Source organism: Triturus cristatus, chromosome 7, assembly GCF_964204655.1.
Source record: "Triturus cristatus chromosome 7, aTriCri1.1, whole genome shotgun sequence".
Classification (NCBI taxonomy): Eukaryota; Metazoa; Chordata; class Amphibia; order Caudata; family Salamandridae; genus Triturus; species Triturus cristatus.
This window is the reverse complement of record NC_140590.1, coordinates 1272741560-1272763511: the sequence shown is the minus strand read 5'-3', so window position 1 is coordinate 1272763511 and position 21952 is coordinate 1272741560. Positions and strand designations below refer to the sequence as shown.

Sequence of the window (21952 nt, the reverse complement as noted above, 5' to 3'; positions counted from 1 at the left end):
TGAGGATCCTGAAACACGACACAAAACAATCCATTGTTTTTGCCGTTTCCAGATACTTGTTTACATTGTGGTGCATACACAACCGGTTTCTATGACTGCATCTATGCACCTAGTGTTAGATCTACATCTTATTTTTGAGGATTTGTATTGAAACAGGAGACAGTTGGTCAGGATATGGTTTTTTCAAAAAGATACAAAGGGACTTGGCCCTTGAGAATTCGCTGTAGTGGGGCTGCTTTTATTTGGGGTTACAATAAAACCAGGCCTATGTTTTTGCTGCTGATTGGTATTGCACTTTACGAACTAAGACGTTAGAGATTACATATCGGTTTTAAATTTTTAACTGTTTTTACACGTAATGCTTTTAAAATGAACATTTTATAGTTACATTTTTTTGCTTGTTCTTTTATGGTAAATTGCAAAAATAAAGATTATATGAAATGGACGGATACTAACTAAGTACATCCCCACAGATCTCTCCACCACATCTCCTTTTAACCTATGTCTACTCAGGACCATAATTTTAAACACAACATCTCTGAATGGACAACCCATTACAGTAACCAGATAAGTGGACTATGAACATAAGAAATGCCAGAAAGGGATCCGCAGAAGCTCAAAGCTGCCAGCTTTCGGAAAACCATGAACTACGAGCCTATCTCTCACACTTCTTCATCCATCACACTGTTAATTGCCGCATCCCAATAACCGCACTTCAGTGGTCATCACCCAAAAAATGGAAACACTTTCCAAATAGGATCAAAACAAAGACAACCCTCTTTCAACCACACATCCTACACTGTGTAGCGTGCTATACATGTAGACAAGCTAATGACAAACACTGCAAGAGCCAACCTTATAACAGTCCCTATTTAGAGAATACCGACTGATTAAAAACAAAATCGTCTGAAGAGGGATTGTCAATTAGAATAGAATGAATACAGATACTTTTTTAAAGTGTAAATCAGACACCTCAAAGTCATCTTGTCACTAAGAGAATAAAAGATAAGGAAAGCAGATGAGACAGAAAAAACTAAATAAAACAAACCTGTTGTCACTGTGTGGATGCAGTTGAGTGTTACTTTAAAAACTGCTTTCTATAACTGCGCATGTCCTGTAGATTTTGATGTCAAATGCGCTCACTGGAGCAGTTTTAATCAAACAGCGGGTAAGTGGGGGGCACACAAATCATAGAGACCTGCTGAGTGTACTCTGGTATAAAACTGGCTGAGATGTAAAGACCTGTAACGGTTGGACATTGATATGGAGAATATGTGCTCATTATAGGCCTTTTTAGACAGTGGTTGCCATCTGGCTTATTTGAATCATCTAAGGCAATTGATATCTGCTATTACGCAAGCTCCAACTTGATGCATTTACTTCTGGCTGTGACTAGGACTCCGTTAGCAGCTCTTTCTAATATATATTGGCTATATTTTTCTAGTGACCTGCTCATTTTTAGAACATATGCCACTACAACTTTCTTGAGAGTTGATAGAGCCCTTGGCTATTGACCATGGAATGGTGTGGGATAAACACTATTTTCTCTGTGTTGGAAGCTCTTCTTAAATCTTTTTACACAAATATGTGAGAGAACAGCAAAAGGGGTGACCTGCAACCTTGGAAGTCTATAGAGAGAGAATTTAGTATGGGGAAAGGATTCCCTTCCTAGAGGCTCCTGAATTTCAAGACATGAAGTGTACCTATTCCCCTTACGTAATACCTCCTTGATAGATAGGTGGCATGCCATCCCCCATGCCCACAATCCATTGGGTTTTGGGGTCTACAAGGAAGAGTTATGTATAGGCTAGAGCTTTAATAATGTTGTTGAGCGTGCTTGTTTACTGTGAGATGGCAGCATGGCCATGCTGTGCATGGATAACCTAGGTCTCAAGAGAGAGAGGCTCTTCAATGCCTTCTATTATTGCTGCCACCAAGCCTCCAATTATAAGGCCCAGGTTCAGTGGATCGGTCTTTTTGCTGCCTTTCACTTGCACTGCCAGGGCCCTGTGAGCCCAGTGTTCTGCATTTGATAGCGTGCATTTACAGTCACTTATTGCTTCAGAACTTTTGCAGTAAAGTAGACAGACATACTGATGAAAAACCCAGGGTTTAAACACACCAGAACAACAGTTTATCTTCGGAGCGGCAACCTAGGCATTCTAGAGTGAGGCCTGGTGCTTTGAAATTCTAGGGCAGTCCACCTCTTGCTAGCAGAACATCAGGACATAACCACCAATACCCTAATCTGTGTTCAAAAAGTACAGTCCATGAGTTCGTAGAGACTTCAAGCAACCAAGGGAAACAACTGGTTGTACATGACAGAAACCCAAACCCCATCTTTTATTAAGGGTCATGACATTGGCAGCTAAAAGTGTTTATCAGAGAGGTTAGAAGACACAAAGTGTCAATCTTCAGACACTGTAGTGTGAAAGGAGGTTGGCATTGCAGTCTCCTTCTTCCCTGAGATATCACTCTCTCAGACCCTGGTACCACTCACACTGCCAGCCTCTGATTTATCACTTGCTGCAAACCTGATTTTTCAGTCATCCACCGTCTCCCTTAGTAACTTTTCGCTCTTCTTGGGGAGTCAATTCACAAGGGCAGCATCATGGAATTATTAGGTTCACTGTATGTATTCACGGAGCTCAGAGACATTGGCACACTGATGCCCAACATGCAACTTACTACCAGTTTACTGCCCACTAACTTCCCACTTTCATTGTTTATTACCTACAGGCACTGCCAAGTGTATCCACACATTCCAACCTGCTATACTGGCCAATTTCCTAGAACAATTGCCTACTTTACCGCCACCAATTGCTCTAGCTCTATTGCTCATAGTAACCTAGTCCAAAGCCTATTCATCTAAACCAAAAGGTCAATGGTCCACTTCCCTACACATCATCTTATCAACATCCCGCAGCACCTGTCATCTACCCCATTGCATCTATGAGCCTACTATCCAATCCTAGACTAGTTAGTGCTCACTGCAACCCCTCTCCAGATATTGCACTTTAACTACACTCGTTCATATCCCATATTTGTTTCTCTTATCTGTTAAACTTTGTCGCAGCTCTCACCTGTATGATGTCTGGGTTGTTGACCTCATTTGAATTAACATAGGCCCCTAAAGCCCCAAAAGTGACAGCCAATGTGAAGAGGCAAAGGATGAAGGTAACAAGCGGAGGGCGCTGCTCACAGCAGGCCCAGAAGTTTTCACCCAATGTGCAGGTAACCATGGCAGCCAGGGCATTCACAAAGAGACCACAAGTATCCTATATCCGTCTTCAGGGGAGACATAAGATAAGTTGTAGTTGAAAGACATCTTCAATTATCTGTGGATGAAACAGCATAGAACAGTCACAAAAACAACGGTAGAGAATTAGTATACATGAAATACTTTGCAGAATGACTAAGGTTGGAGGGTGTTATAAAAAATGTTGTTAGCCAAAAGAATTTCCACTTTATCTCCTCTAGTTCTGGATTTCCATTTGTGTAGCCCACTCGTCTAGCTCCTCAGCCGTTCCTGTGTTTGGCAGTAATTTCTTTCCTGCGATCACCCCTGGTATCCGTAGTTCCTTCTCTTTCACAATTTATCTCCAATCCCTGGAACAGCCGAGTGAGTAAATTGATTTAGAGTTACAATTTAAATTTTTCTCCTCTAGTGCCTGCCTTTGACCAGAAGCAGCTTTGGCTTGTTCTAATCTCCTCACCAATATTTGGTTAGCATTTCCACCTCCCTGGTTAACTCTTGTGTCCACCTCTTTGTCACATCGGAATTTCCTGCATTTGGCCTCAAATGCTTGTGTGCCAAAACAGGTTAGTGTTCCAATGTACACCGGCGTACATTCCATTCCATACTCCGTTTGTTTGCATGATTTTTAGACTGTGTAGTGGTGTAGAATACACGCCACACAGGAAAGTGTGTCCTCTATCCTACATCAACATCTTGTATTTGAGGGAAATCAACTTGGACTGCATGCTGCACAGTTTACTCTATCTTTTCCCAAGGTATGTCTGATATTTAATGCTCTTTCTACTTTGTCTCGCATGTTTTCTTTTTTTGTAACATTGGGAAGGTTCACCGACAGAGAGAGAGAGTGCGAGTGTGTGTTTGTCTCTCCTCTACATAAGGCATGCTCTGGGCCTGAAGTATGAACATCATAGTGTAGCAGCAAGCAGGCCCTGGACAGGAGTAGCTCTTCAGAACAAAGATGCTGTCAGTGTTTCTTCTATCTTCATAGGCAATGCATGGCCAGGAATATCTCCATAGCTTCTGACAGTCTAGATTTTCAGTGTTTTTAGTTTGCCTAATACTGCAAAAAACAGACACCAGAGACCATGTTACTGTCCAAAATGAGATCTCTCATGACTTAGAACCAATTATGAAGTACATGCGGAAAGAGGGAAGTAGCACCCCACAACAAACTATGCAGTCTTGTTGAGCAGACGACTGATCAGTCCATTTGAATACACTTCAGGGTTGCTGGGCAGAAAAATTGTCATTAAAATGCCCCGATTGGGGGAGGGTACAACCCAACACCAGACCACCAGAGATCTGAGATATAGGTAAAGACAAGCTGTAAAACAATCTATGACAGGAGCAGCTCAACCCAATTTAGCATTCTTTCCTTTCTGAGTTATGAATCTAACCAAATGTCACTCAGCAGGAAACTGAAATGCTTCCTCCTCCTTAGCTCCTTTAAAATCTGGCCATTATATGTATAAACCACAGCTCTGGTATAGAGAGTACTTCACATTCACATATCAAATAACCTGTCAGTCAGTACATTAGTTGCATTCCTTCCCACACACATACATATTTCTAATCTCCTATAAATTGGCCTCATTTGAGACCTACTCTCAACAATATCACGTGAGCCCGAACTGTTATGCTGAGACAGCACAGTTAGACAGAACCTTAACAACCTCATGTGTATAACACTACAACAACAATTTAATTGTCAAAGACCTGTAAAAACAACAGTACTGTCAGGCACCCCAACAATATGCACCTTAAAACCACTCAGATGGGGGCGTGGTCTCGCTGGCAATGCAGTAAGACGCATGCTGGAGGAGCTCCGGCAGGCCGCTGCGCACTAAAGCCATTACTGCGGAGCTGGGGGCCTTCTGACGCTGAAACCGGGGGTGCCCTAGGTGCGGATGGTGCGGGGCACCCTTTGGTAAGCGGAGGACTGCGTGGGAGCGGCGGCAGCGGTGACCCGTTGAGGTACCTTGACCCGGCAGTTGGTGCGCCCGCCATTTTACAGCGCTCGGATCGGTGGCCTCCAGTCTCGAGGTGCGGGTGGTCCCTATGTGCCACGGGGACGCCTGACGCTTTCCGCCTCCGGAGATGAGGGCGCAGCAGCGGGAGTGATCGCCCCGGGAGCAAGAGGTGCAGGCTGCTGATTTGGGACACGCGCGCGGCCGGACGGGTGGCGGACCTGTAGCCGACCCGGGGCCACCATATTCCGCGCCGCAATGGTGAGGCGCCTCGGTCCCCAGAACCCTGCTAGCTGACTCTCCCAGCCCCGGGGGGCCTCCCCCTGCTCTGACAGTCGGTGGTGGCGCAGTGGCCTTGGTGGAGGACAGGGGGGACGGCCGCGGCGACGCAGGGGATTCTCGGACCCCCGGGAGTTTGCTGCAGCGGCGGCCGCCATATTGCCTGCGTGGGCCACCTGGATCTGTGAGTAACTGGCGCTGACTGGGGCGCGCGACCCTGACTCCTCGCTGCGGGCCCTGTGGGGGCATTGGGAGCGGACAGCCAATCTGACCAGTGCAGCAACTTCGCCTCCAGCGTGGCCTGGATATCATCATACGTCTCACCTTTTCCTCTGCCGCTGGCACGGGGGATGCCCTTGAGAGCGCTACTGGCCGCCATTTTGGAGGTTGTGGACCGGGATTGCATCGCGGGATAGGTTGGGCCCGCGTAGATCCTCCTTGGGCCGCGCCGACACTCTACCTGCCACACTCGTGCCGCACCGTCCCCGGAGGTGGCGGAGGCATCGCGGGTCGTCTGGCGGCCCAGCGACCGCGCCTGTTGCCCGCCATTTTGTGAAGCGGTGAGGCCCAGACTACGGAGGTTGGTGAGGAGGGCTGGCCATCGCTGACACTCAACGAGCCCCTGGTGGCTGGGTGGCCTGGTGGTGAGTGACAATCTTACATAAAGGGAGGCAGCTGAGGCGGACGTGGGGCGGACCTTGAATGCGGTGAACCCGGTGAGACCTTGCTCTCAGTGCCCCGCTCTTGAGATGTGAGGGGGTCCTGAAATTGCCTGGGGCCCGGGCTGCGAGACTCTTGTGTACCAGCGGCCTGGGATTCTTCATACCTGGGGGGTTCCTGGAGACTTTCTTGGATGTTGCCTGTCCCCCACTGGGTCGCTTCCACGAGTCACCTGACGCTCGTTTGGCCTGCTTGCCTGGCCTGCCCCTCCCAATGGCTGGCGCCTGCCCCAGTCATTGGGGGGGGCGCTTCCTTGCCGGTGGGGTGGGGTCTGCTCCTGCGACTGTGCGTTGTCTTCAGCCAGTGCTGCTCACTTTGCTGGACTGCTTCTATCCATTGATCCGCAAACTCTCCTGCATGGGGGCTCATTGATGATACTTTGCCTGATGCTGGTGGTGTCGGGCTGCAACGCCCTGGGCGGCATTTGTCTGGCCTGAGCCTGGGCTGATGACTCTCACTCTGGAGAGGTGAAAGCTGGGGCTCACCCTGCCAGGGGGGTGGTGAGACGGCTAGGTGATCTGGCTGGACGACCCGACTGGGGCGGTGTGTTGCCCCCTTGGGGTCTGGCTGTATGTTCCTGCAGAGCGCTCATGTGCTTGAAAGGGCTGTGGAGGGGTTGACAGGGGCTACTGGCATTTAGAGTGACTCAATACTGCGGAGCTGTGGTGGCGGCCTGAATACTGTCTGGGCTTACTGGGCTTGCAGTGGGGCTGAGCACCTCTGGTGGAGTCTGTGGTGGGAGAGGGGCCTCCCGTGCGGCCAGTGCTTTTCAGTAGCAGCGGGGGATCTCCGTTACCTGTTAGGACTTAACATCGGCTGCTCCACCGTGCCACCGGTATGACATGCACTAATAGAGGCAAAGATGCCCCGGGGCCAGCCCCAAAGGACAACTCGGTGGCGGCCATGTGGGGCAAGATGGGCCCATCTGCACCCGCTGTGAGGCAGGTGCCGGCTGGGGGGGACTCGCCCCCAGTGACACTGGCCTTTATGACCTCCTTCATGTCTGAATTGAACTCCGAGATTGGCTCCCTGCGTACTGAAGTGCACTCTTGTGTCAGAGAGCTCCGGAAAGAGGTCGCGGGTCTTGTAGGACAGGTGGATGGGCTGGAAAAGACGGTGGATGCCCGGACGGAAGACCAGGAGCAGCTTTGGCAGCGCCTGGCTGTCCTGGAGGACCAACACATAGAATTACAGCTGAAGCAGGAGGATTTGGAAAATCGAAGTCGCCGGAACAACCTCCACATCCGGGGGGTCCCTCTCGGTGTGGAAGGGAAAGACATCATGACGTATGTGGTGCAGCTGCTGCATGAAGTGGGGGGTGATGAAGACGCCTCTCCCCGGCCCTGGATCGGGCTCACCGGGTCTCTGGGCCTTCGGGCAGATCGGGCCTTATTCCTGATATTTCAACCAGGGTCCATTTTTTTTTACAGAAAAAGAAGCTATTCTACGGGCGGCACAGGCCAAGCAAGACCTCACGTATGAGGGACATAGGATTCAGATTTTTCAGGACCTGGCCCCCACTACCCTCAGACGCCGCCGTGACTTCAAACCTGTGACTGATAAGTTGTGAAGCTTGAATATCTCCTACCAGTGAGGTCATCCCTTTGCGCTTATATTTATCTGGGAATCCAGGCGAAGGGTGATCCGGTCCTACAGGGATGCGGCACAGCTGCTTCGACTCTCCAACTCACGGCCCGCCAGCTCCACTCATCCTACATCCTCTACAAGGGTGCCTGCTAAACCAGCCTGGTCGACCGTGCGCCGGCGTAGGCGTTCCCCTCCCTTCAATGAACAAGACTCCTTACAGGCTAAGCAGGACATTATAGAACACATTAAGTCCTTAGAAGGCGACAAATCCGAATCTGGTCCAGATTCTCCAACTCCATGATCAACGACCTAAGTGTCTGTGCCACCGGTATGACATGCACTAATAGAGGCAAAGATGCCCCGGGGCCAGCCCCCAAGGACAACACGGTGGCGGCCATGTGGGGCAAGATGGGCCCATCTGCACCCGCTGTGAGGCAGGTGCCGGCTGGGGGGGGACTCGCCCCCAGTGACACTGGCCTTTATGACCTCCTTCATGTCTGAATTGAACTCCGAGATTGGCTCCCTGCGTACTGAAGTGCACTCTTGTGTCAGAGAGCTCCGGAAAGAGGTCGCGGATCTTGTAGGACAGGTGGATGGGCTGGAAAAGACGGTGGATGCCCGGACGGAAGACCAGGAGCAGCTTTGGCAGCGCCTGGCTGTCCTGGAGGACCAACACATAGAATTACAGCTGAAGCAGGAGGATTTGGAAAATCGAAGTCGCCGGAACAACCTCCACATCCGGGGGGGTCCCTCTCGGTGTGGAAGGGAAAGACATCATGACGTATGTGGTGCAGCTGCTGCATGAAGTGTGGGGTGATGAAGACGCCTCTCCCCGGCCCTGGATCGGGCTCACCGGGTCTCTGGGCCTTCGGGCAGATCGGGCCTTATTCCTGATATTTCAACCAGGGTCCATTTTTTTTTACAGAAAAAGAAGCTATTCTACGGGCGGCACGGGCCAAGCAAGACCTCACGTATGAGGGACATAGGATTCAGATTTTTCAGGACCTGGCCCCCACTACCCTCAGACGCCGCCGTGACTTCAAACCTGTGACTGATAAGTTGTGAAGCTTGAATATCTCCTACCAGTGAGGTCATCCCTTTGCGCTTATATTTATCTGGGAATCCAGGCGAAGGGTGATCCGGTCCTACAGGGATGCGGCACAGCTGCTTCGACTCTCCAACTCACGGCCCGCCAGCTCCACTCATCCTACATCCTCTACAAGGGTGCCTGCTAAACCAGCCTGGTCGACCGTGCGCCGGCGTAGGCGTTCCCCTCCCTTCAATGAACAAGACTCCTTACAGGCTAAGCAGGACATTATAGAACACATTAAGTCCTTAGAAGGCGACAAATCCGAATCTGGTCCAGACTCTCCAACTCCATGATCAACGACCTAAGTGTCTGTGGTGGCTCCTGGAACCCTTCTCTGCAATCACCGCTCCTTATGGCCTAGCGCTTTCTAGTTAGGATACCAAAACGGCCAGAGTGGCTATTCTCTGTAGGCCTGGAATCAGGCTGGGGCGCTCTAAAGTCTTTCGCAGTCCGAATGGACGCTTCATAAGGGCAGAGATGCGGGTGGGGGGACGCCTACTTACACTGTGCAATGTCTATGCACCGAACCAGATGCAAGATTCCTATCTCCAAACATTGATGCGGGAACATGTGCCACATGGCGAGCCCTCCTTAATTTTGGGGGGAGACTTTAACCTTGTGTGGGACCCTGCGATGGACCGTAGTGAGGCTTCTTCCAATGGGGCGGGAGCCATGTCCTCCACACTACGGAAACAGATAACAGATCTTGGTTTGCTGGATGTCTGGCGATATCATTCTCCGGAGGTGCGGGATTATTCGTACTACTCCCACGTTCACCGTTCGTACTCGCGTATTGATTATTTATCCATCTCACATGATGCCGTGAGGGACACAGTGGGGGCGTCTATGTCCGACATATCGTTATCTGATCATGCCCATGTGGAGTTACTACTGCAGGACCCGGCCGCCTCTCCTGCCCACCCTTTGCGGTGGAGTCTGCTGTTGCATGTCCTGTGCGACCCGGCAGATGTGGAGAACATACGGTCCGCCATTGATTCCTATTTTGTGAACAATGATTTTCCTGAATCTCCTTTTCCAGTGCTGTGGGATGCGTTTAAGGCTACCATCCGCGGCCACATCACATCCTTAGCGATTGCACGGGCACGGGATGCCCGCTGTCTGGAGGACAGCCTTTCCAAGGACATTAAGGCGCTAGAGCAACAAGAACAGGGTCATTCATCGGTCACGAGTCGACGAAGGCTTGCTAACCTCCAGGGCCAGCTCCGCACGCTACGCACTAATAAGGCAGAACGGTCCCTGCTAACCCTAAAACAACTATATTTTGAGGGGGAGACAAGGTGGGCAGAGTACTGGCGCAGCGCTTGCGGGCCCGTGCGGCGAAGGCCCACATAGCGAATATCCAGACGCCGGATGGGGTCTGGGCTACCACGGAACAAGCTAAATGTGAGGCCTTTAGGGGTTATTACGCTGCCCTCTATAAGGCGGACAGCCCCTCGCCAGCCTGTATAGATGATATCTTAGCTCAGTGCCCCTGGACTCCAATTCACCCACAACGTGCCCAACAATTAGAAGACCCTCTCGCGGCGGAGGAATTGCGGGCAGCGTTGAAGGATCTGCCTCTCGGAAAGACGCCGGGTCCAGATGGCTTGCCATTGGATTTTTACTGTACGTTTCTGCCGCAACTCCAACAACATCTTCTGTGGCTGTATAACTCCTTCTCGGGCGCGGAGGGGCCGTCGTCCTCTATGGGTATGGCTGAAATAGCCCTTATCCCTAAACCGGGTAAGAATTCCACGCTATGTGCGTCCTATCGCCCCACTGCTTTGCTGAACACGGATCTTAAAATTTACAACAAAATGCTCGCTAGACGCTTGGATCCCCACATGCCTGGGCTTGTGGAACCAGATCAAGTTGGCTTCATCCGCAGCAGGCAAGGGGGGACAATGTGCGTAGAATCGCACATCTGGTGGGGAAAGCCCAGCACTGGAAAATACCAGCCTGCCTTCTCTCGCTGGACGCAGAGAAGGCGTTTGATCGAGTGGATTGGGACTTCCTCCGAGCGGTGCTACAAAAGGTCGGACTGGGCAGGAATATGATCTCTATGATCATGGCTCCTTATCTTTCTCCGCAAGCCCGGAATCGAGTTAATGGGCAGCTTACAGACCCTTTTTCAATCTCTAGAGGTACACGGCAGGGCTGTCCCTTGTCACCTCTGCTGTTTGCCCTGGTGGTAGAGCCCTTAGCGGAGATGATTAGGCAGCACCCGTACATACATGGGATCTCCCTTGGTGGCTGGCAAAACAAGGTAGCGCTCTTCGCGGATGATCTTATCCTTACCTTGTCGCGCCCGCATAAATCTCTTCCGACGCTCCATACTCGACTGCAGTCTTTTGAGCAAGCTTCGGGCCTCAAAATTAACCATGGCAAATCCTGGGCTCTGAATCTCACGATCCCACCAGAAGAGGTGCCAATCCTGAAAACGCTCGCTCCTTATCAATGGGCCACGGAGCATATCTGGTATCTTGGCCTCCAATTGACCCCCACCTTGGACATATGGACCCAGGTAAATTGGCGAGAATGCCGGAGGACTGTTTTGGAAGATCTGCGGGGTTGGAAAAACCTAACGATCTCCTGGTTGGGTAGACTTAATGCCGTAAAAATGTCAATACTCCCTAAAATCTTATACTTATTTCAATGTCTCCCCACCCCAATACCGCCACACCAAATACAGGGCCTCCAGCGCGATCTCATTCGCTTTATCTGGGGCGGACGCAGGCCGCGATTCTCCCACAGGACCCTCATGTCCCCGCGCGACAGAGGGGGTCTAGCGTGTCCTAACCTCTTGGACTGTTATTGGGCCTCGCATCTTCGCTTTGTGTCGGAATGGATAGCCATTGAGAGCGAAAAGGTGTGACTCCATATGGACAGGACGGTAACTGGACGTTCTATTTGGGACCTTGCCTGGCATTATCGCGTGGCACGCTTGGGCAGTGCATATATTGCAGTTCCTACCAAAACGGTTCTGGATATATGGGACACGATTGCAGTACGTAAGGGATTAACAACCTTTCCCTCCCCCCACACTCCTATTTCGGGCAACCCAGCCTTTCCCCCGGCCCTTCATCTGCAAGCTTTTGCTAATTGGCTACAGGGGGGATGTAGGGTGATTGGCGATCTGTACGAGGGGGAACACTTAAGACGTTTGCTCGGTGTCTGGAGGATTTTGGACTCCCGATGAACGCGGGATTACATTACGCGCAGCTGCGACACTGGGTGTCCTCCCCTGAGATGCACAGGGCCGCTACCTGTCCATTCACCCAGTTTGAACGGCTGGTCCGTTCCTTTGATGAATCAAAGGGCCATATCTCTCGCACATACCAGATTCTACAATATCCTCCGATCCTATCTCCGCACCCATACCAGCGCCAATGGCAAGCAACATCAACCACGGAAATCACCTCAGTGCAGTGGCATCGCCTTTGGCGAGATATTCCTGGGGTCTATCGCAGTGTCCCGCAGAGGGAAAATGCATATAAAATCATGACGCAATGGTACTATACGCCTACTCGCCTGCACAAAATGTTCCCTAGCGTGTCCCCATTGTGTTGGAAATGTTTGAAGGCTCCTGGAGATTTCATGCACATCTGGTCTGCTCCTGACCCTGTTCTGGAAGGAGGTCCTTAGCCATATTAAGGAGGTGCTGGGGTTTCCGCTTCCTGAATCCGCTACCGTGATTCTTCTGGGCCTTAAGCCTGTCAGTTTGAAAGCACTTACCCGCAGCGATTGGACTATAGCACTTCATATCCTAGGGGCGGCTAAACAGACTATAGCGTTGTACTGGGAAAAAATGGACTCCCCTCAATAGCTGCTTGGTACACGCACATATGGCATGTGCTAACTATGGAACTTTTTACAGCGCGATTACAATCGCTTGACACGCGCTTTACTGCTGTTTGGCGGCCCCTAGTCCAGTACCTTTGTAAAACAGAACATGCGCGTTACTTACCCTCCAAGCTTAGAGCGTTACGCCTTTTCGAAGATGCCATACTTCCATCAGATCCCAATAGACTCCTTGCATGATCAGGTAGTCTTCGGAGACACCCGCATATGACAAGCCCAAAGACAAGCACGCCTAACGTTCTGCGCTGTTGCGTACATACTCCTGTCCGTCTGCCTAGCCACTACTGATACTGTCCTTCTCTTCTCTTTTTTCCCCTCTTTCCTTCTGGCCTCTCTCTGTCTAGTCTCCTCTATCAGCTTTCGACAGGCCCCTCGCCCGAGTTCTTATTGTTTTTGTTCTTGCATTGAAAAAAGGTCCTGACGCTTCACATAACGCTCTCATATTGCCATGTGTTTTGGCACGCGGCCGGCCCCACAGGGGTTGTAGGCGGCATGCTGTATTTTAGATTGTCTTATAATGCCTCCATATAGTCTTCTTGAAGAGCCTCGGATAAAACGTGGCCGGCCCTAACTGGGTTGTAGGCTTAACGCTGTGTCAATGTGGACCTTGGTTCCCTTTTGTTCATAAGGGAAAAAGAAAAAGAAAAAGACAAGTTTAAAAACCACTCAGATAAAACCAATAAAAGTATGCCACATCCTCATGCGCACTGCGATGCTTCATAATTATCTACCTACACTGTGATGTATATTCACAAAGCACATATAACCACCCAAGCCAAATCAAAAAATGGAAAACATATTTAGCAAACCAATTCAAATATATAAAACATAACACACATCTTCAAAGGTTGATCTCGATTTTACTTTTCCAGTGAGATACAAACCACTTCTAAACTACACACTGCAAAAACTTTTCTAGTCCTCCAAAGAACTTTACAATTGAAGCATTTTTCCTTTATCGCTGACTACTACCTTCTATCTCAAACATGTGTTCCCCATTTTACTAACCTTCCTTCTCACTTTGCTTTACTTCACACTTTAGCCTATGCTTTTTAGAACTTCTGTTAGTTAGATTAAAGCAGTTTATCACATTACACATTATCACATTCTTCTACATATGGCCAGCAGTGCTTGAGAGACCAATAACAAGTACCACAGTTTTGATCAAAACCCAAGATGGTGATAAAGTTCTTGTTGTGCCTGGCGCTTGGGTTACACTGCGGCTTCGTGCGCTGGGAACACCATTGTCACAGCCGCCGGGACAGCACATGGACTTTCCCTGTACATATTTCATTTTCCCCATATTCTTTCCCAATACCAGGGAAACCCTCTACTTTCATACACTGTCTTCTCTGCCACCATGCAGCAGCCCATGTCTCTCTTCCAGTCCCTGTGAGTCTGCGCGGGCTCCACCCCCCAAAATCGAGCTATATTTCGCTTAACTATCATCATGCCCAAGTTTACCCAGGACTGGTCAGCACACACCAGTTTGGTGGCCTTCCATACATTAAGAAGGCACCACTTAGCCGATAGCGACAGGGTCACACCACAGACCTCACTCATACACAACACCAGTTTCCCAATAGGACTGAATCTTTGGGCATTCCCAAATGATATGATAAAAAGTACCTTCTTGCCCACACTGATTGTGGCACATCGCATCCGACCTCCTATCCATTTTTACCAATGTGTTGCAGGACATATAAACCATGTGGAGTATTTTGAGCTGCATCAGTTGGAAACAAGTCTTAATGGCCACCTCTCTGGGCGAGGCAAAGGCCTCCAGCCAGTCCTCTTCATGCATATCGATTAAATCCGCTTCCCAGTGTTCCCGCAATTGCAAAAGTGTATCAGGACAGTTATTAATATGTTTCTGGTATCTGAGGGAGGTCGCTTTACTGATGAGGTGTTCTTCCAATAATCTAATTTCTAGTGGTGATGACTCCAGAAGGTCCTCCATCACGAGGTAGCACCGCCTGTAGAGCATGGTGAATGTGTATGTACTGGAAGGTCTAAGTTGGATCCAAGTTATAAGTCTTCTGCAAATTGGCAAAGAGAGTTACCCCAGCCCCGGAACAAAGGTCCCCCACCCTAGAGATCCCAATTGGGTCCCATTTGTCAAACCTCTGTCTCGTCACCATCGTCCCCACAAGTTAGGAGTACTATAAAGGTGTGGCTCAGGTGATACTATTCCCCCATCCTAGTTTGTATAGCGTTGTAGGCCAGAGACGGACCGGCAGTGCTGTCGGTCCCTTCAAGTGGAGAGAGCGCGGGGCTATGTAGACTGCTTGCCGGTAGCCTCCCGGCTGGAGAACCAGGCGGACCATTCAATAAGCTGGCTCATCTCTGGGTTGATGAGCCCATTGGCTGACAGTCGTCAACTGCGCCACTCTATAATAAGATTGGAGATCTGGAAAAGCTATCCCTCCGTCGTACCAATCTCATGTCAACTTCACCAGGGCGATGTGCGGTGGACCACCGTCCGACAACTGGAAGCATTTCAATTTCCTGCTGAGTGACAATCTGGTTGGATTCAATCTCACACTCTATCTCCTTGAAATAGGTATCAGGCACTGGTAACGGAGTGTTCTGCAACACATAGAGAAAGTGTGGCAGCGCCATCATTTTGAACAGTGCCACTCTTCCCAGTAGGGATAGCGGGCGCGACATCCAGTGATTTGAGGCAGATTAGAGGGCTTTGTAAGTTTCTGGCCACTAATACATTGGTGTTCGTGGAGATGAAGATGCCCAGATATCGGAATCCTCCTGTTACTGTCCATATCCCACAACCTGGCGGACGGCGCAGCGCTGGCCTGTGGAGGACAAACACCACTGATTTAGACCAGTTGATCATATATCTGGAGTATTTACTAAAGATAGAGATGATATTTAGTAGCCTGTCATTGGAGGATTTCAGAGCGCCCACATAAAGGAGGATATCATCAGCATACAACGATATTCCTTCCTCCCTGTCCACAGGTTCAGCGTAGAGCAGTCGCAACTGGGACAAAAAGCCAGGGCCAAAGCCCATATGCTTTAGCACAGCAAACAGGTACGGCCACTCAAGTGTATCAAAGGTCATGCATCCATTAAGAGACAAGATCGCCGCATCCTCGCAGACTTTGTGTATACATCCCAAGACCCCATGAAGCTGCTGCAGGTTAAGAGCCATACTGCGCCCTGGCATGAACCTCGATTGGTCTGGGTGGACCGGTTTCTAAATTGGTTGAATCAGGCGACGTGCCAGAAGCTTGGCGAGAATCTTCGTCTCAGAAATAGGTCTATATGAGACACACTGCTCAGGTGGTCTGCCGTCCTTGTGTATTATTACCAGAGAGGCGAGCCTCTGTTCCTCAAGGAGTGCGCCTTTCGGCCGGATCTCTTCAAACATTTTCAATAAGTAGGGCGTTGTGGTGGGCACCGTGAGTTTATATAGTTATTTAGATAGGCCATTAGATCCCAGCACCTTGCCCGAATTTAGAGCTCGAATAGCCTGTTTTACTTCATCCTCCGTGAGGTCACTGTCTAAGAGCGTCAAGTCCTCAGGTAAAAGTGTCGGGAGCGGTCGATACACCAAAATTGGCGGGACTCGTGCTCTGTGGCCGTGCCCCCAGAGGAATATAGTCAGGAATAGTAGGTTGCGAACGCATCAGCGATAGCCTGTGTCCCCCAATTCGAGCACCCGGTGTTGCGTAGCTCTGTATTTGGCCCTACCCTCTTCCGCCACCATATCCCTATACTCTCCTCCTGTTTGAGGTTTAGAGAGTGTTGCATTTCATCATTCTCATCCGCCACTAGTTGGGCTTCCAGCTCTAAAATGCCTCGTTCAAGCGCCTCTACCGCAGCTTGCCTATCGTGCCTGTACTCCACCATCAAAGAGAGAGCCTGGCCTCTTATTACCGCTTTATAGGCCTCCCAGAGTGTCAGTGAAGAGGTAACTGAGAGCTCGTTATCCTTAAAGTATTGGGTTGTGTTTTTCATAAGCCCCTCCCTTACAACCGGAAGGTTAAGGTACTAGGGATTTATGGAAATTGTGCCCTTAGTACGCGGAATGCCTACACCGTATCTTTACCATACAGGGGAATGATCATAGATTCCTCTTGACAGGTGACGTACATTACTGAAATTTGGCAGAGAGGAAGCATACGATTTAATAAAATCAATGCGGGAAAGGCTTCCATGTGCCCTGGAGTGAAATGTAAAGTGTTGTGTGGTGAGGTGGGGTTAAGGACCCTCCAGACGTCAACCAGGCCCAGCACAGCAAGGTATTCTGCCAGCTGGATGCTCGAGGGCACTGGCTGCCTAACAGTTTCTATTATCACATAGTGTCATGTTAAAGTCTTCCCCCATCAGGAATCCTCCATCAGGCAATTGAAGCATAAGGTTGCCCAAGTCTGGGAGAGTGGCTCCATGCAAAGCCGGCAGGACATAAACTGATACAATATTAATTTTCTCACCCTCCCACGTACACGAGTGGGCTGCATATCTGCCCAACTTGTCCGAACAAGACCTGTCAACAGAAAGAGGTAATTGTTTCTAGAGGAGTATCCCCAAGCCCCTGGAGCCAGAGGTGTAGCATGAACCACCATTCTGTAGCCCCAGCGATCTAGTGCCTAGCAGGAATTGCCCATAAGGTGAGTCTCCTGCAATAGGATTACGTCAGGAGAATGGCATTTATTATATTGGAGTCAAACTCAAAATTTACTCTTATCCCCCAACCCGTTCACATTCTGGTATAATAATCAGAGCTCCGGGATGGACGTGTCCACATCAGCGGCCATTCGTCTCCATAGGGTATCTCCTCCAACACCCAGCATCAGGGCCCCAAGCAGCGTCGATCCAGACATGTGTCAACCCAGCCAGTCATATCATGCAGTGTGGTGCATGTAAACTGCCATTGTCGAATCAAAGTAAGAAAAAGGAACACATAAAACCTGTTAAACAACCCCCACCTCCTCTTGCCCATTCCCCTTGATTGTAAGTGAAAACCTGAATAGGAATAACCATTGAAATACCCCCCCACCCGCATCTCTGCATGACGGACACAAAATTGCCCGCCTCCCAACTCTGCAGAGCGCCTGTCGCCCCAACCCAACATAATAAACTTAGATGACTGTGGACCTCCCTACGTGCCCATCACCCATCCCCTTATTGAAAGAAATCTGTAGTGCCATTAGATCAGATAGACTAATATTGTCGTCCCATGCCCCAAACAAGTTTAATGTCTCAAGGCGACGTCCTCCGTTGCACCAAAGGGGTGCCAAGTACAGGCACAGCACCCAAGAGAACCTCCAGCCAGTCACCCAGGCACTCAAAGCATCCTAACCCCAAACCACAATACCAATCCAGCGCTGTTCACCACAGCCAACAGAGAAGAGCACTAGCCCCATGAGTTTGAAACCAAATCAGACAGTCAATCTTCCTGCTGATGCTGTGTACCCTCCTCCAGCATGGGGGCGTCCCCGTGGACCAACCGTCAGTCGCCTTTGATCACTTCCTATGCTTCCCACACATCGCCTCATGGCCGGAGCCTCTAACTGTACGTCATCCCTCGAGCCACTCCCAAGCCTCTGATGTAGAGAAGAACCAAGCTTTACCCTCGGATTCAATTCGCAGTTCAGCGGGAAAAAGCATCAGGTACTTCACTCCTTTCTCTCTCAGGGCCTTTATCCCCTCTAGAAAACTACGTTATTGCCTCTGCACCTTCAGTGTGAAGCCTGGGAAAAAAGTTATGTGCGCATTATCATACACCACTGGTGGAGCTGTGCGGGCTGCCTAGAGCACGACGCCTCGGTCTCGATAATTAAAGAGATGGGCGAGAATGGGTCTCGGCGGAGCCCTGAGTCACGGTTGTCCCCCCACACCCGGCACTCAGTGCGCCCTTTCCACAGTGAAAAACTTCGAGAGGCCCCAGGGCTGAAGTCGTTTGAGAATAAAGTCTTCCAAGAACAGATCTGCAGCCGGCTCCTCTGCACGGTCAGGGACTCCTAGAATAGGGACATTGTTACATCAGGATCCACCTTCACAGTCAACCACCCGCACTTCCAGGAACTTCTTGGAGGCCTGTGCTCGCCCACTTAGATTTTGAGGACCTTTGTGTCTTGAAGCAAAGTCGCCGCCGAGTCCTCCACCTCCTTGACTTTGGCCCCCATGTTTTAGAGATCTGCCCACATCAGAGAGAAATCCATTGTTACTGAGTCTACATGTGATTCCAGTGCAGTGTGGACTGCCTTTATGCCAACCATAATGTAATGAAGTGACAGAGAGGTCCCACTGGATGTCTGTGGGTTTGTGGAGGATGACTGTTCAGCAGCTTTATATTCATGTAGCGTTCTTTTGAGGCCCAGGGCCCGTACAGTACAGAGTAGATTGACTTGGGGTCACCCGGGCTCTGGCTCCCTTAGAACCCCCGCTACCAAACGGGTGCCGCTGGGATTACTGGGTCACAAATCCCAACCAACTAGATCTCTCATATGTTGAATATAGAGGCTCATTCCAAACAGACGTCTGCTGGGCCAAGTGCAGCTCAACTTTTCTCTGGCGCAATTGCATCTCCTCCCCCTGGGGTTCCAGTTAACGCGCAATGGACTAATGTTGCTGTGTTCCCCTGCAGCGCTCCTCAAGGCTTCACCAGTGCAGCGTCTACCCCCTCAGGGCCACTCCAGGTTTCAATAGGCCCGCTGTCGCAAGGGAGACCCGCAGCAGCCTCTCCACCAGCTCGTCTCACATCTTCCGGCTCACCGCTCTCAAAGTCTGGCCGGTTGGGCACGGATGCCGCCACACGGGTGCCACTTGATTCCTCTCTTTCGATAGGGTAGATGGCAGGCGTCTTCTGGCTTCTGCAGTGGGAGACCACAAGCCACAAGCACAGCCAATGGCCTCAGGGTCTGCAGGCCTTCACAATGCCCGCCACTGAGTGCAGTCTGCATAACCAGTCTCAGGCCCCCAGGGAGCAGCAGAGTCAGGAGCAGAAGCAATGCCACAGCGGTCTCAGTCTCTCCGCCAGAGGCCCAGCCGCCAGAATGGTGCCAGCTTGTCTCCCCCGGAGCCCAGGTAAGGTCATGAGGTGTTGATAGCCAGCAAAAGGTCTATAGAGGCACTCCCACCCTGGATATGGCGCCGTCTTATCGGGCATCACGACATGGCCCGTAATATGACGGGCCCTGACCAGACCTCCTGTTAGGACACCCACCACACTCTCCAGCGATACAGGGCGGGATAAGCGCAGCTCAACAGACATCTACATTCAGGGGAGCTCAGGGACTCTCTTCTCCATTGCGCTGTCCACACCCCTCCGCTTCTCTGGCCATCAGCCACTAGCCGCACTTGTAGCTCAATATCAGGTTGTGTTTCTCCGTCAGCCAACAGCTCTAGGTCATGCTCCGATGTAGTGGTGTGCAAGTGGGAGCACCCACAGCCAGGGGTGTATCACAGCGCTAGTCACTGTCGTACACCGCCGACCCACATCCCCCCCGACCGAGTGTGGAAATTGAGGCCGCAGCTCTTCCTGGTCTCTCAGGCCACACTGATACTTTCATCTCAGGGGTGGCGGAACCCACCAGCTACCGTACGTATCTCTGACCCAGTGCTAGCAGAGCACATGCGTCAGGATCGCCGAGATGGCATTCGGATAAGTGTGCGGATGATGGGGGATTACTTAGGTGATGGAGCCGCTTCAGTGAACGGCCATCTTCCTCGGTGGTCAGCCACACCTCTATTTACCCTATATTTAATACTTGTTGATGTCTGCTTGTCCACAACACATTAAATTATTTAATCAAAGTACTCTGACGAATAGGTTTGGTCAATCTATGATGAAAGGTCTGTGTTCAACTTCTGGATGACACTGCACAGTAAACTTCTTTGTGTTTATTTAGTGTTAGGAGGTTTCAAGACATTTAACCCTTAAAAAAACAGCCTAATCTGATAGCACTTATAGCTAGAAAGTAATTTCATCTTCTTTAAGTGTTCCCGCAGTTCTGAACTATAGATCATTGGCCTCTATTTAACCACTGGGCTGCTGAACCAACACACTACATACATTCTGTGCAATCTAAATGATTCTGTCCAATCAGTGCAGATTCCGCTACTGTGGCCTGGCTAATTTCTGCACTGCAGCCCCGGCCCCTGGCTCCGGTGCCAAGCCTTTCTTTGGCTATTTGGGGTAGTTCCCACTTATGCCCCCATAACTTTTTGTCTACATTTCGTTTTGGGGGGAAAACTGGGAAAAAAGTGCTGCAGAAGAAAGCAACTGTTATTTTCCCTGCAAATGGTATCAACGAAGGGTTTGCGGTGCTCAAATCACCATCTTCACAGCTTTCAGGAACAGGCAGACTTTTGTCAGAAAGCCAACATTTTCTACACAGTTTAGACATTTTACTGGGACATAACCTATTTTTTGTGATTCAAACCTCCTTCCAGTTAGTGACAGAAATGGGTGTGAAACCAATAATGGATCCCGGAAAGCTATACATTTCTGTAAAGTAAAAAAAGTCTGAATTCAGCAAGGGGTCATTTGTGTAGATCCTACAAGGTTTTCCTATAGAAAGTAACAGGTGAAATGAACAGATATTGAAATTGAGTTAAAAAAACAGCCATTTGTGGCTACGATTTCCCCTGTAACTTCTTTTAACTATTGCAGATTTTTTACCGTTACGTCCGCTGGCCCTTCTGGTTGAGGGTATATATAGGGCTTGAAGGTTCATCAAGAACCCAAGGAACCCAGAGCCAATAACTGAGCTGTGCCTTGCAATGGTTTTTCATTGTGTACCGGGTATCCAGCAATTTATTTGATAAAATATAAAGAGAGAAAAATAGGTATCAAGGAAACCTATGTATTTCCGAATAGGAAGAAGATATGGAGTTTAGAAGCAGTGGTTATTTGCACATCTCTGAATTGTGGGTACCTGTAGTTGCATGCGAATTAGAGGGCATTTTTCAAAATTACTTTTTTTACACACTGTCTTGCATTTGGAAAGAAGAAATGCATAGAAAGACTATTGACAGTAATCCTTGTTCTACTATTTTGCATTCCCCTAAGTATCCTGATAAAAATGGTACCTCACTTGTATGGGTAGGCCTACTGTCCACGACAGAAAACAGCCCAAAACGCAATGTGGACACATCACATCCGCTGTGGATTTTGGGTCCTAGCTCAGCCGGCACCTAGGGAAACGTAGTAAACGGGAA

The 21952-nt window shown here is 49.8% G+C and overlaps 1 protein-coding gene across 1 annotated transcript in view; it reads right to left on the bottom strand.

The window, feature by feature from the left end:
- The window catches only part of TMEM219 (transmembrane protein 219), a 495740-nt gene that overhangs the window by 436174 nt on the left and 37614 nt on the right, over nucleotides 1-21952 (bottom strand). The window contains exon 2 of the mRNA XM_085618798.1: nucleotides 3084-3338. Coding sequence (XP_085474924.1) covers nucleotides 3084-3242 — 159 coding nt within the window. The 5' untranslated portion in view covers nucleotides 3243-3338. The remainder of the gene's footprint in view (nucleotides 1-3083; nucleotides 3339-21952) is intronic.